The following is a 12,445-nucleotide window of genomic DNA, read 5'->3' on the forward strand; positions in this document are numbered from 1 at the left end:
AAAAAAAAATTTCCCCCCCAGCAAAGGGCCCCTACAGAGGTTTTATTTCCAGGGTCTGTCACTATGGCCCACTAATAAGGAAAGATACCTGCATTTCAAGACAGACTGTAAAAAAAGTTTGAAAAGCTACAAAAGCAAATAACAACTACGCTCTTTTTCAACTTTTCTGTTGATCCAGTGGGTTGGCAAAGCTCAAAAAATTGGGTGCCAATATACAGCGCTAGGGGGATGTCAGGGAATAAGCGCTCTCTCCCATTGCTGGTGGGGGTCTACATTGGAACAGCAGCCATGGAAGGCAATTTGCTAATGGCTAGCCAAATCATTAACGCACATCCGTTTCTAGGGATGCATGTTATTCACACGTGAATGTCACCTTGTTCTTAAGATTGGAAAAACCATTTAAAATACCCATATCAATGAAACTCGCAAACTATGAACATCCATAGAACAGAATCCCATGCAACTGTACAAAGCAAGAGGTTCTGGGGAGCCCCACCCAAGACCACGGCCCAGGCCCCCACTGGTTCACCGCTTGTGAGGCTCTCCAGCCGTCCGTAATTGCCTGCTCCAGCTCTTCCCAGGTCACCATGGTGACTTCTTCTGCACCAGGAACCAAACTCAGCTTCCGGCTGACTAGTTCCTGACAGTGACAGACAAGACACACACACATACACCCCTCGATTAATCCCAAGAAGCTTTAGGGACAGACTTGGTCTAACAGGATCTGGGTGGATCCTTCCCAGCCCCAGCCCCAGCCCCAGCCCCAGGGAGAATTCATCACCCTTCAAGTGATCAGTGAAGGTTGGGAAGACAGTTCTCTGTTCCATGTGAGCAACCCAGTAGAGTGCTGGGCAGGGATGAGACAGATTCCCCTCCAACCCAGGGGCAGAGACTTGAGAGGCAGAAGGCACACACTGCCTGCCCCGGATGGACAAGCCCTGGAAAGAGGGCCATGCTGAGAGAGGGCCAGCCCCCTGGAGAGCCCCTTCCCATGGAACTGGCTGGTATTACCAGGAATTGCTCCCGATCTTTGAATAGCTTCTCTAGTTCATCAACCCGCTGTAAAAGTACCTAGAAGAAGAGTTCAGGAAAGGAGAATGACAGCAACCCCTACCCATGCGCACTCACACGTGCACACACACACACACACTCGCACACTCACACACTGACTCAGTGCCAGGAGATGAGGAAAGGTGAATGCATGTGGCTCTTACGGAAAGGGAGGGTTTCTTTTACTTGAGTTTTTTGGGGGTTTTTTGGCTTCCTTTTTTTTTTTTTTTTTGAGACAGGGTCTCGCTCTGTCACCCAGGCTGCAGTGCAGTGGTGCCACCACAGCTCACTGCAGCCTCGACCTCTCAGGCTCAAGCAATCCTCCCACCTCAGCCTCCTGAGTAGCTGGTACTTCAGGCATGCACCACCACGTCCAGCTAAACACTTTTTTGTAGAGATAAGATCTTGCCACGTTGCCCAAGCTGGTCTCGAACTCCTGGGTCCAAGCAATCCTCCAGCCTCGGCCTCCCACAGTGCTGGGATTACAGGCAGGAGCCCCTGCCTTCTACCTGGTTTTTACCTGGCCAGTCAGCCCAGGCTCCTGGGTCTTTTCCCAGCCAAGTGCAGGAAGGGAAGTGAGATGCAGTGGGGGGCCTGGCTGGTAGCACAGTAAGAGTAAGTGCTGCTGCAGGGATGGGATCCTCTGGTCCTGGGATTCAGCTCCAATCCACTCATGAAAGCCTGTAGGATGAGGCTCACCTTGCCTTGCAGGTGGTGCCAGGTACCTCAACAGTAGCTGAACATGGGTGCTGTCTAAAAAGAAAAGCGCCTCAAAAGAACCAAAGCAAATCGCTACAACATAAGGTGCTTACTATCATATTTGGGATTAAGAAAGAATATATTAATAAAAATAAAACTTGTTTTTTATAACTTTTGCAAACTTGTAGAATCTAAGATTAGCTAAAAACTAAAAGGCCAGGAGCAGTGGCTCTTGCCTGTAATCCCAACACTTTGGGAGGCCAAGGCAGGAGGATCACTTTAGGTCAGGAGTTTGAGACCAGCCTGGCCAACATGGTAAAACCCCATCTCTACTAAAAGTACAAAAATTAGCTGGGCGTGGTGGTATGCACCTATAATCCTAGCCACTAGGGAGACTGAGGCAGGAGAATTCCTTGAACCCAGGAGATGGAGTCGCAGTGAGCCAACAACACGCCACTGCACTCCATCTGGGTGACAGTGAGACTGTCTCAAAAAAAAAAAAAAAAAAAAAAACCCCAAAATTAAAACAAAAAAAAAAACCCTACCACACTTTAAAGTTTGAAAAGGAAAGCAAACTTGCTTCCCAGAGCAAAAGTGAGTTGGTGCTGGGGTCTTGAGACCTGGGGTGATATGGCAGGAGGGCATGAGCGGCCAGGGCTCACCTGCTGGGGCCTGGCCTCTTCCTCCTGCCTCTTCCCAGCCTCTTTTTCCCCTCCTGTCTCTTGGCCTCCCTGTCCAGCTGCCTTCCTAGTTGCTTCTGCTTTTTCTTTCAGGACCAACCTAAGGTGGCTCTGAGACATGCACGTGTCTATTACCTCCCGGTGCTGACCTGGTTGCTTCCTGCTATTCACTGAATAATACTTGTGCTCAATGATTATATGCACTTGTCCCTCCAAGAAAACAAAAGTCCAATTGAAAGTAGGGCTCAGTGGCTCATGCCTGTAATCCCAGCACTTTGGGAGGCCAAGGCGGGCAGATCACTTGAGGTCAGGAGTTTGAGACCAGCCCGGCCAACATGGTGAAACCCCATCTCTACTAAAATACAAAATTAGCCGGGCATGGTGGCACGCGCCTATAATCCTAGCTACTCAGGAGGCTGAGGCAGGAGAATCGCTTGAGTCCGGTAGGCGGAGGTTGCAGTGAGCCAAGACTGCACCACTGCATTTCAGCCTGGGTGCCAGAGTGAGACTCCGTGTCAAAAAAAAAAGAAAACAAAGAAGTCCAAGTGAAACTGTCCCCTGCCTGCTGTGGCTTGTGTCATGGCCACAGGGAGCTGAGGTCCAACTCTCCATCCTGACTCCCCTTCTCTGGGAGTCTTTGTCCTCAGCGCCTATCTCTTTATGTCTTTATTCTTTTTTTTTTTCGAGAGGGAGTCTTGCTCTGCCACCCAGGCTGGAGTGCAGTGGCCGGATCTCAGCTCACTGCAAGCTCCGCCTCCCGGATTTACGCCATTCTCCTGCCTCAGCCTCTCGAGTAGCTGGGACTACAGGCGCCCCGGGGCCTCGTCGCCCGGCTAGTTTTTTGTATTTTTAAGTAGAGACGGGGTTTCACCGTATTAGCCAGGATGGTCTCGATCTCCTGACCTCGTGATCCGCCCGTCTCGGCCTCCCAAAGTGCTGGGATTACAGGCTTGAGCCACCGCGCCCGGCCGTCTTTACTCTTTTTAAAAAGGGAATTCACTCTAAGAATCTTCTGAGAAGGGCCCAGCTCTGGTCCTTGGATGTCTGATAAGTGGTGGGCGAACCTCTCTTGTAAACAGGGGCTAGGAAGGAGGGGGTGGGATGGGTCTTGCATGACATCTTAAAGCAGCCCCATGGACTGCAAGATAGAGCATGGGCCACTCTATCTAGCCAGTCGCACTGAGGCCTAGCACCTCCTCGGTCCCCATCCCCTCCATCTCCAGCCCCTCTGTCCAAACCACTGCTCGCCCCTCCACGGTGGGTGGGGACTCGGCTAGGCCTGGAGGGCGGCCTGGAGGAGACAGGCGGCCTGGAGGAGGGAGACGGCCTGCGCGTGCCTCCACCTGCGCCCTCACCCTGGCAAAGCTGAGCTCCTCGGCGGCGTCCTTCATGATACTCCCAGTCCGCACCCTATCGAGCACCTGCATGGCCACCTCCTGCTCCTCCGGCCACTCTTGCGAGGCCAGGTCGAGCCCGCTGGCCTGAGAGAAGCGCTGCACGTGCGTGGCAATGCCCTGCATCTGGCTGTCCACGCGCTTGAGCTGCTTGCTCAGGTCCTCCACCTGGCCACCCAGGTCCTTCACTTGGCTCTCCAGCGCTGATGGAGGCGCCCGGCCCACGCCCCTACGCTTCTCCCGGGGCGCCCCCTTGGGAGCCTCCTTGGGCGCCGGCAGGTGTGGGGTGCTCAGCGAGCTCCGGGCGGACAGCAGCGAGCGGCTGGGCTCTGGCGACGGGGCCTGGAAGTCGATCCGGGTATTTTGGAGGTCGAGGTTCTTGAGCATGGCCACGATGAGCGTGTGCAGGGCCGTGAAGTTGACGGCGCCCACCTCCGGGGTGCCGATGGAGAGGTCCGCCAGCTCCCGGAGGGAGACTGTGGTCGCGGGCGGCATCGTGGCTGTCAAGAGCTGTGCGCTGCCGCAGGGCACCCACCCACCACTTCCCGCTCACTGCGCGCCCCGCCGTGGGGCCTTTCAGGGGCCCTGCGAGGTCCTCGGGGCGCCCCTGCCCCGGGTCCAGCAGCGCTGGGCGAGTCACTGGACGGAGCTCCTGCTTCCGGGGAATCCGCGCCTCCGTTCCCCGGCGGGGTCCGCGATGGCCACCCCTCCGCTGTCTGTCGCCGGCCTCGGGTCCCCCAGCTGGAGCCCTGGACTCCCAGTCCCTGTGCCGGCGGACGTCTGAAACGTGGGGGCCCCCGAGTGCCCTGAAGATTCCACTAAGAACACGCCCTCGCTGCGAGCCCCAGAGGGGAAGCAAAGGCCACCACAGGGATCACAAGGGGAGCCTCGGCAACAAGGGCCAAGGAGGCCTCCCAAGATCCAGCTCGACCCCATCCATCCCCTTAACCTAGAAAGGCCAGGATTCACTCACTCTTGGTGGGGCCACACAAGGACAGAAAGACTTGAGGGTTTCCTGGCAACCATGCTTTGTGTCATCAGCTGCGTCCATTCCACAGTGGTGACCCCGTGTCTAACGGATGCAGTCCTGGGGCCTTGGTCCCCTGCAGACAGTCCGCATATTTCGTTCAGTCAAAGGCGAAGCAACTCGGAAAAGACAACCTGCTACTCAGGCAGTTCCAATTAGCCACCGGACGACTATTTGGTGGCTAATTGTCCCTTTTCTGTGCTGCCATAATTTTTTTTTTACTTTTCAGCCAGAGTTTCACGCTGTCGCCCAGGCTGGAGTGCAATGGCCAATCTCGGCTCACTGCAACCTCTGCCTCCTGGGTTCACGCAGTTCTCCTGCCTCAGCCTCCCGAGTAGCTGGGGTTACAGACACATGGTACCATGCCCGGCTAATTTTTTGTATTTTAAGCAGAGACAGAGTTTCACTATGTTGGCCAGGCTGGTCTTGAACTCCTGACCTCAGGTGATCCACCCGCCTCGGCCTCCCAAAGGGCTGGGACTACAGGTGTGAGCCACCAAGCCTGGCCGTTTTTTGAGATCAATTAATATATGGCAGACTTGGCATGAACCCAAGAGGCAGAGGTTGCAGTGAGCCGAGCCGAGATTGCGCCATTGCACTCCAGCCTGGGTGACAGTGTGAGACTTCTTCTCAAAAAAAAAATAAAATAAATTTAAAAATTTTTAAAACCTCACCTGGTCAAGCGCCCATGCTTCAGCTCCTTACAAAGCAGGATTAAACAGCACCAGACAAATCTGGTGTTAACAATGGAGGCATGACTTCCCCATACCAGATTCTTCCCAAAAACATATAAATAAAACTTCCTAACAGAGGCACAGCAAAGCTACTTAAAGAGAACCTATGAGCGTGTGCCATGCATGGCCAGCCTCCTCCATGAGCTCTGCATCTGCAGATTTAACCAACCAGGATTGAACATGTACAGATTCCTGTCATGATTCTCTAAACAATACAGCATGACAACCATTTACACAGGATGGATATTGCCGTAGGTATTATACGTCATCCAGGATGTGCATAGCTTATATGCAGATACTATACCATTTTCTATCAGGGACTTGCACATCCATGGGCAAGAGGCTGAGTCCTGAAACCAATCCCCCATGGATTGGAAGGAATAACTCTACTATTTTAACTACTGTTCAAGTTCAGATTTTTTACTTCAGCCTGAGTAGTAGTTTATTTAATTGAAGGATTTTCGATCATCATATTCCAGTAACTTGGTGCACAGTAGGCCTTTAAAGTTATCAAAATAAGTAGTTCTTTGCAGTCTTTTTTTTTTTTTTGAGATGGAATCTTGCTCTGTCGCTCGGGCTGGAATGCAGTGGCACAATCTCAGCTCACTGCAATCTCCGCCTCTCGGGTTCAACCAATTAATTCTCCTGCCTCAGCCTCCCGAGTAGCTGGGATTACAGGCATCCACCTCCCTGCCAACACCCGGCTAATTTTTGTATTTTTAGTAGAGGCGGGGTTTCACCATATTGGCCAGACTGGTCTCAAACTCCTGACCTCACGTGATCCACCCGCCTCAGCCTCCCGAAGTGCTGGGATTACAGGCGTGAGCCACCACGCCCGGCCTCTTTGCAGTCTTTTATGAACTTATGCTTTTAACTTAGCTGGGCTGATTTTTGTATTTTTAGTAGAGATGGGGTTTTGCCATGCTGGCCAGGCTGGTCTCAAACTCCTGACCTCAGGTGATCTACTTGCCTCAGCTTCCCAAAGTGCAGGGATTACAGGCATTAAGACACTATCCCTGGCCTTTTTTTTTTTTTTTTTTGAGACAGGGTGTTGCTGTCACCCACGATGGACGGCAATGGTACAATCATAGTTCACTGCAGCTTCAGCCTCCTTGACTCAGGCAATCCTCCCACCTCAGCCTCCCAAGGTAGCTGCAACTACAGGTACACGCTACCTATGCCTGGCTAATTTTTGTACTTTTTGTAGAGATGGGGGGGTTTCGCCATGTTTCCCAGGCTGGTCTCAAACTCCTGGGCTCAAGCAATCCTCCTTGCCTCAGCCTCCCAAAGTGTTCAGATTATAGGCGTGAGCCACCACACCGAGCCTTTTTTTTTTTTTTTTTAATTTAGATTTAAAATATAGTATTCAGCAAGGATTCCGCTTCAATACTTAAGAAGAGGGCAGAACCTGGGCAAGTGTTTGTGCCCAGCCACAGACCTGACTGCTGTTCTGTAACTATGGTCTTCTGCCATCTAATGAAAAGACTAGCAAGACAACAAATTCTTTTATTTGCAACTTCAGAGCCATTCAGATACCCAGAGGTGGGATGCCATTTTCTAATCTGACATCCTTGGAAGATGTAACAACATGAATGCTTCCTTTTTCAAGGGCTGTAGGCATAACAATTTCTGAAAGAAAAATACGATTCTCTATATAAAGACTTGAAGTTGATTTGGGAGAGGCCAACTGGATAGTCATAGAGCCACAGGCGCTCAGCTTCCCTAACCAGGCTCAACATCAATACCTCCATTTCCCTGGAGCTGAAACAACTAAATGAACATTATAGAGTTGAGACTTTATGTGCCTTTAACTCTTCTTTAGTATCAATAAGATTTTCAGATTATTTTCAGGAAAGCAGCTAGAACTTTTAAGAACAGGGCTGATGACAGCAGAGATTTAAGGCCATGTTAAGACATTTATCCATTAGCTCTGTCTTCTTCCTGACTCTTTTAATCCCTCCTACCCATCAATCCGGGCAAGAGAGACTATCTAACTCCAGGCTGTTTCCAGTCCTCCTTGGCAAGGAAACACTGTATCACCCATGGCACTGCTTTTTCCATGTTTCCCTCAGGAGGTCCAGGGTCGAGACCCTCGTGAAAGTTAGTCATCCACAGTGATGTTTCGGAAAAGGTAGGCCATGGACTCTCCGTTGTGGATTCTCCGAATGGCTTCAGAAAGAATCAAACTGATATCCACAGTCTTTATCTTGGGACACTGCAGCTTCTGAACCTCATGAGGGACAGTATTCGTCACCACCACCTAGTCACACAGTGATGGAAAACAAACACTGTTACTGAAGTGTGTTTCAAACTGGTTACACAGAAAGGTTTATCCAACACTGAGTCCCCACAGCCTGAGTTCCAAACTACAAAACCTTGTTCCACTGAGTATAGTTTTTATAAACCAAACTTAACTAATTTTATGCAAAGGAAAAGTTACATGTCCTCAGAACAAAAGACGAAAATCTCAGGAATGGCACGGTCTCCACACAGAAACAGTGAGGCCCAGTGCTATGCAGAACTCTCAGATCATAAGGGAAGAATTCCAGCCTCAAGAGAAAAGTTCCTAGGGTGTCCAAATATTTGCAAATTGTTATGCAAATAGACATACACAGACTCTCAACATAACCCTCAACTTATGATAGGGTTACGTCTGGATAAACACATCATTATAAGTTGAAAATATTTTAAGTAGAAAATGCATTTAGGCCAGGCACAGTGGCTCATGCTTGTAATCCTAGCACTTTGGGAGGCCAAGGCGGGCGGATCACCTGAGGTCAGGAGTTGGACACCAGCCTGGCCAACATAGTGAAACCCTGTTTCTACTAAAAAGACAAAAATTAATCAGGCCTGGTGGCAGGCGCATGTAATCCCAGTTACTTGGGAGACTGAGGCAGGAGAATCGCTTGAACCCGGGAGGCAGAGGTTGCAGTGAGCCGAGATTGGAACACTGCACTCCAGCCTGGGTGACAAAGACTCCATCTCAAAAAAAAAAAAAAAAAAAAAGCATTTTATACACCTAACCTACTGAACATCATTAACTTGGCCTAGCCTTCCTCAAATATGCCCAGAACAGTTACATTAGACTGTAGTTGGCAAAATCATCTAGGGCAAAGGCTTTCATTTTATAATAAAAGCTACTATTTTAAAATAAAGTGTTGAATACCTCAAGTAATTTAACGAATACTATACATTACATCGTAATTGCGATGGTTTTGCATCATCATAAAGTCAAAAAATTCTAAGTTGAACCATGGTAAGTCGTGGACTAATCTGTATTCCTAAACATGTATCTGTCCCAACAAACTGCTAGCCGGCAAAAGTTAGAAAAGCTATAGACAGATTAAGCAATTTAGTATTGACTGAATCATTTTATTATTCCCAGAAAACACAGCAGCAAATCTTGGCTCAAGATTTAGAAGCAGCCCAACCTCGTCTATGGAGGATTCCTCAATCAGGCGGGGGGCTTCTGCAGACAGGATGCCGTGGGTGGCCATGACATAGATCTTGTAGGCGCCTCTCTCTTTCAGGATCTCCGCGGCAGCAACAAAACTCTCCACGTCGTCAATAATGTCATCCTGGGAGGAGAACAGAGTGAGCTGGTAGGAAAAAAAACACCCTCCAGCCCAGACTGTCAATGCACACGCCGCTCTCCTCTTCCCTGCACTCAGTTTCAGAGGATTTCTGATGGAAAATCAGAGCTGTGTGCCTGGGTCAAAGACTGAGCATCCAGAAATGGTAACAGAAGTACCTGACAGTACCTCGTGTGTCTGTCAGAGGAGGGCGCAGCCAAGCACCTGTGATGTTACGGCTGGAGCTGAGGACTGCCAACACTCATTTTCCTGTTTCACATTTCTGTGAATCCCACATAGCCAGCGTTCCATTTATTTTTGTTTCAAATAGAACGTGACATGAGAAGAAAACTGAAATAAAGTGTGCTACAGCAAAGGACTCGTGACCCACTAGTCAGCAGATATTTAGGGCTGGGAAAAAAACTATGTCAACATGCAGAACGAGTCTGCACGGGGACATCCATTCTTAGTCGTGAAAATGGAACAGCTCATCTTCAGTTCATCTTTCGGCTCTAACGCTCAAGCATGATTAGGTGAGCTGGTTTAAAGAACCTAGAATCCACATGATGAAGGTGAAGGTGCTGAATTTTCTCATGGGAGTACTGTGCCCATTTCCTATCTGTAGGTTATACTTTGATGTGTGTTCACCTGTATAGAGGGTTCTGCCACTTGGCACAAGGGAGTTTGGGTGAGAAAGGATATGTGGCTCCATTTAGATCATCATTCCTAGAAATACAGTCCCAGAGTGGACAACCTACTGACCAAGTGCCAGGAGTGTCACCTCTGCAAATGGATGACACATAACCATACCACGATGATTGCAATGCGGCCTCCAACATCTCCAACTACAGTTATCGGTGGCTTCTCTTTGGCCATCATCACTAGCAAAACAAAACAAATTACAAGATCTCAGTCATTCATGTATCACTAGAGAAATGTAATCACAACCTCATTCCCTGGAAATGGTGGCACAACCACTATACAGACAAAAAACAAACCAACCACGCAGATTCCCCCTCCATGAACCTGTGATCTGCGATCTCTCAGAAACAGCAGCATTGGCCAAAAGAAATAGAAGGCACGCCATACATGTTACTTTGAATTTTCTAGTAGCCACATTAAAAACAGATTATGTAATTCCCAAAATATTATAATTTCGACATGTAACTGATATAAAAATGTATGTATGTATGTATATATTTATTGAGATGGAGTTTCGCTCTTGTTGCCCAGGCTGGAGTGCAATGGCACGATCTTGGCTCACTGCAACCTCCGCGTCCTGGGTTCAAGCAATTCTGCCTCAGCCTCCCAAGTAGCTGGGATTATAGGCATCTGCCACCACACCCAGCTGAGTTTTGTATTTTTAGTAGAGACGGGGTTTCTCCATGTTGGTCAGGTTGGTCTCAAACTCCTGACCTCAGGTGATCCACCTGCCTCAGCCTCCCGAAGTGCTGGGATTACAGGCGTGAACCACCACACCCAGCCTGATATAAAAATTTATTAATGAGATGTTTTACACATTTTTTTTCAGAGGGAATCTTGCTATATTGCCCAGGCTTGTCTCAAACTGGACGCAAATAATCCTCCTACCTCAGCCTCCCAAAAGTGCTAGGATTACAGGCATGAGCCACCACACCCAGCCTTACACTTTTTTCCTATCAAGTCTTCTCTATTTGGTGTGTGTTTTATACACACAGTACTTCCCAGTTGAGATGAGCCGTGTCTCAGGAGCTCAGCAACCAGCACAGTGCACAGCACAGCTGGAAAGACAATGAACCAGCAGAGCATGGAAGATTCTGCCAACACGGAGAGGCTGCACTGCAATGCTGTGCAGATAGAAACCCCACTCTCATGGAGACTGGCAGAGACAGTCAGAAGGAATGCTGCTCTGCAGAAAGCAAAACTGCGAAAGGCTGCCAGATCATGAGATGGCTTTATGTTATTTTCTTCCAAAGTCACCTTATTTGGACAGTGTAACCTTACTATCAGATAACTGCACTACTGACATAATCAGAGTTTCCTCAAAATCAGGAACTTAAAGACAATAACTCCAGGCCCATCATCTTTTCCTGATTTAATTAGTGCTTAAAGTAGAGACTTTTATCTGACTACAAAATCTGCATCTGAAGAAAGGCTGTGAGTGTACAAAGGAAACTACAGGATAAAGAAAGGAAATAAGATTTTATCCTCAAAAGGAGGTTAGTAAACAGAGAAGAAAAACAAAGACTATTTCAGAAGAATAGGCTAAGTATTCCTTCTTTAAACTTTGTTATTATTCTGAAATATTTATTAGTCTAGTAGTGGGGGAAGTGAAAGAATAAAATCCAGGGTAACAGAGTTTAGTGACTACCAAAAAACAATTTTGGCTGATTTCCACCAGTAGGCACTGTGTATCTCAAAGAACAGGTGTTTTTCTCTGTATATTGGCAAATCAGCTGAGCTGAAATTCAGCACTACTTTATACATCTCGACAGACATGTATTTCCTGATTTCGTATCATAGAAACAAAGACAACTTCTTGAATTTGGGCAAGACAAGAAGGCTTTGTATATAAAATCACTTAAAATGGGGCGGGAGGGGGGTTTCAAACCACCACCATTAGGAGCAGCTTCCTGAGATTCTGTTTTTAAACCATGTAAATAGGCAATTATGTTGACCTATCCGTTTTTGTTTTTTTTTTTGAGACAGATTCTCACTCTGTCTCCCAGGCTGGAGTGCAGTGGCATGATCTCAGCTCACTGCAACCTCCGCCTCCCAGGCTCAAGTGATTCTCCTGCTTTAGCCTCCTGAGTAGCTGGGATTATAGGGCACGCTACCAGCTGGGTAATTTTTTATATTTTTAGCAGAGACGGGGTTTCACCATGTTGGCCAGGCTGGTCTCAAACTCCTGACCTCAAGTGATTCACCCGTCTTGGCCTCCCAAAGTGCTGGGATTACAGGCATGAACCACTGTGCCTGACCAATCTACCCGCTTCTTAAAGAGATGTGGTTCCTTTTCAGCTGGGCACGGTGGCTCATGCCTGTAATCTCACCACTTTGGAGAGGCCAAGGCAGGCATATCACCTGAGGTCAGGAGTTCTAGACCAGCCTGGCCAACATGGTGAAACTCTGTCTCTACTAAAACTATAAAAATTAGCCAGGCATGGTGGCACATGCCTGTAATCCTAGCTACTCGGGAGACTGAGACAAGACCTGCTTGAACCCAGGAGGCAAAGGTTGCAGTGAACTGAGATCACACCACTGCACGGCCTAGGAAAGAGAGCAAGACTCCCGTCTCAAAAAAAAAAAA

General features: G+C 48.6%; 2 protein-coding genes across 5 annotated transcripts in view; both read right to left on the reverse strand.

Annotated features, from left to right (window-relative positions):
• The window catches only part of QRICH2 (glutamine rich 2), a 34,363-nt gene extending 29,280 nt beyond the window's left edge, over positions 1 to 5,083 (reverse strand). For both annotated transcript variants that reach the window (XM_017884859.1, XM_017884858.1), the window contains exons 1-3: positions 3,785 to 5,083; positions 1,012 to 1,071; positions 530 to 640 (exon numbers count right to left, since the gene is read on the reverse strand). In XM_017884859.1, the coding sequence (XP_017740348.1) occupies positions 530 to 640; positions 1,012 to 1,071; positions 3,785 to 4,318 (705 nt within the window). In that variant the 5' untranslated portion in view covers positions 4,319 to 5,083. The remainder of the gene's footprint in view (positions 1 to 529; positions 641 to 1,011; positions 1,072 to 3,784) is intronic.
• A 1,991-nt stretch (positions 5,084 to 7,074) lies between these two features.
• PRPSAP1 (phosphoribosyl pyrophosphate synthetase associated protein 1) overlaps positions 7,075 to 12,445 on the reverse strand; it is a 50,729-nt gene continuing 45,358 nt past the window's right edge. For 2 of the 3 annotated variants that reach the window (XM_017884862.1, XM_017884861.1), the window contains exons 8-10: positions 9,967 to 10,037; positions 9,016 to 9,162; positions 7,077 to 7,844 (exon numbers count right to left, since the gene is read on the reverse strand). In XM_017884862.1, coding sequence (XP_017740351.1) covers positions 7,686 to 7,844; positions 9,016 to 9,162; positions 9,967 to 10,037 — 377 coding nt within the window. In that variant the 3' untranslated portion in view covers positions 7,077 to 7,685. Of the gene's footprint in view, positions 7,845 to 9,015; positions 9,163 to 9,966; positions 10,038 to 12,445 lie in introns of all 3 variants that reach the window. The other variant, XM_017884860.1, reaches the window with a different exon arrangement.

The sequence above is a fragment of the Rhinopithecus bieti genome, unplaced genomic scaffold, assembly GCF_001698545.2.
Source record: "Rhinopithecus bieti isolate Rb0 unplaced genomic scaffold, ASM169854v2 scaffold_13400, whole genome shotgun sequence".
NCBI lineage: Eukaryota > Metazoa > Chordata > Mammalia > Primates > Cercopithecidae > Rhinopithecus > Rhinopithecus bieti.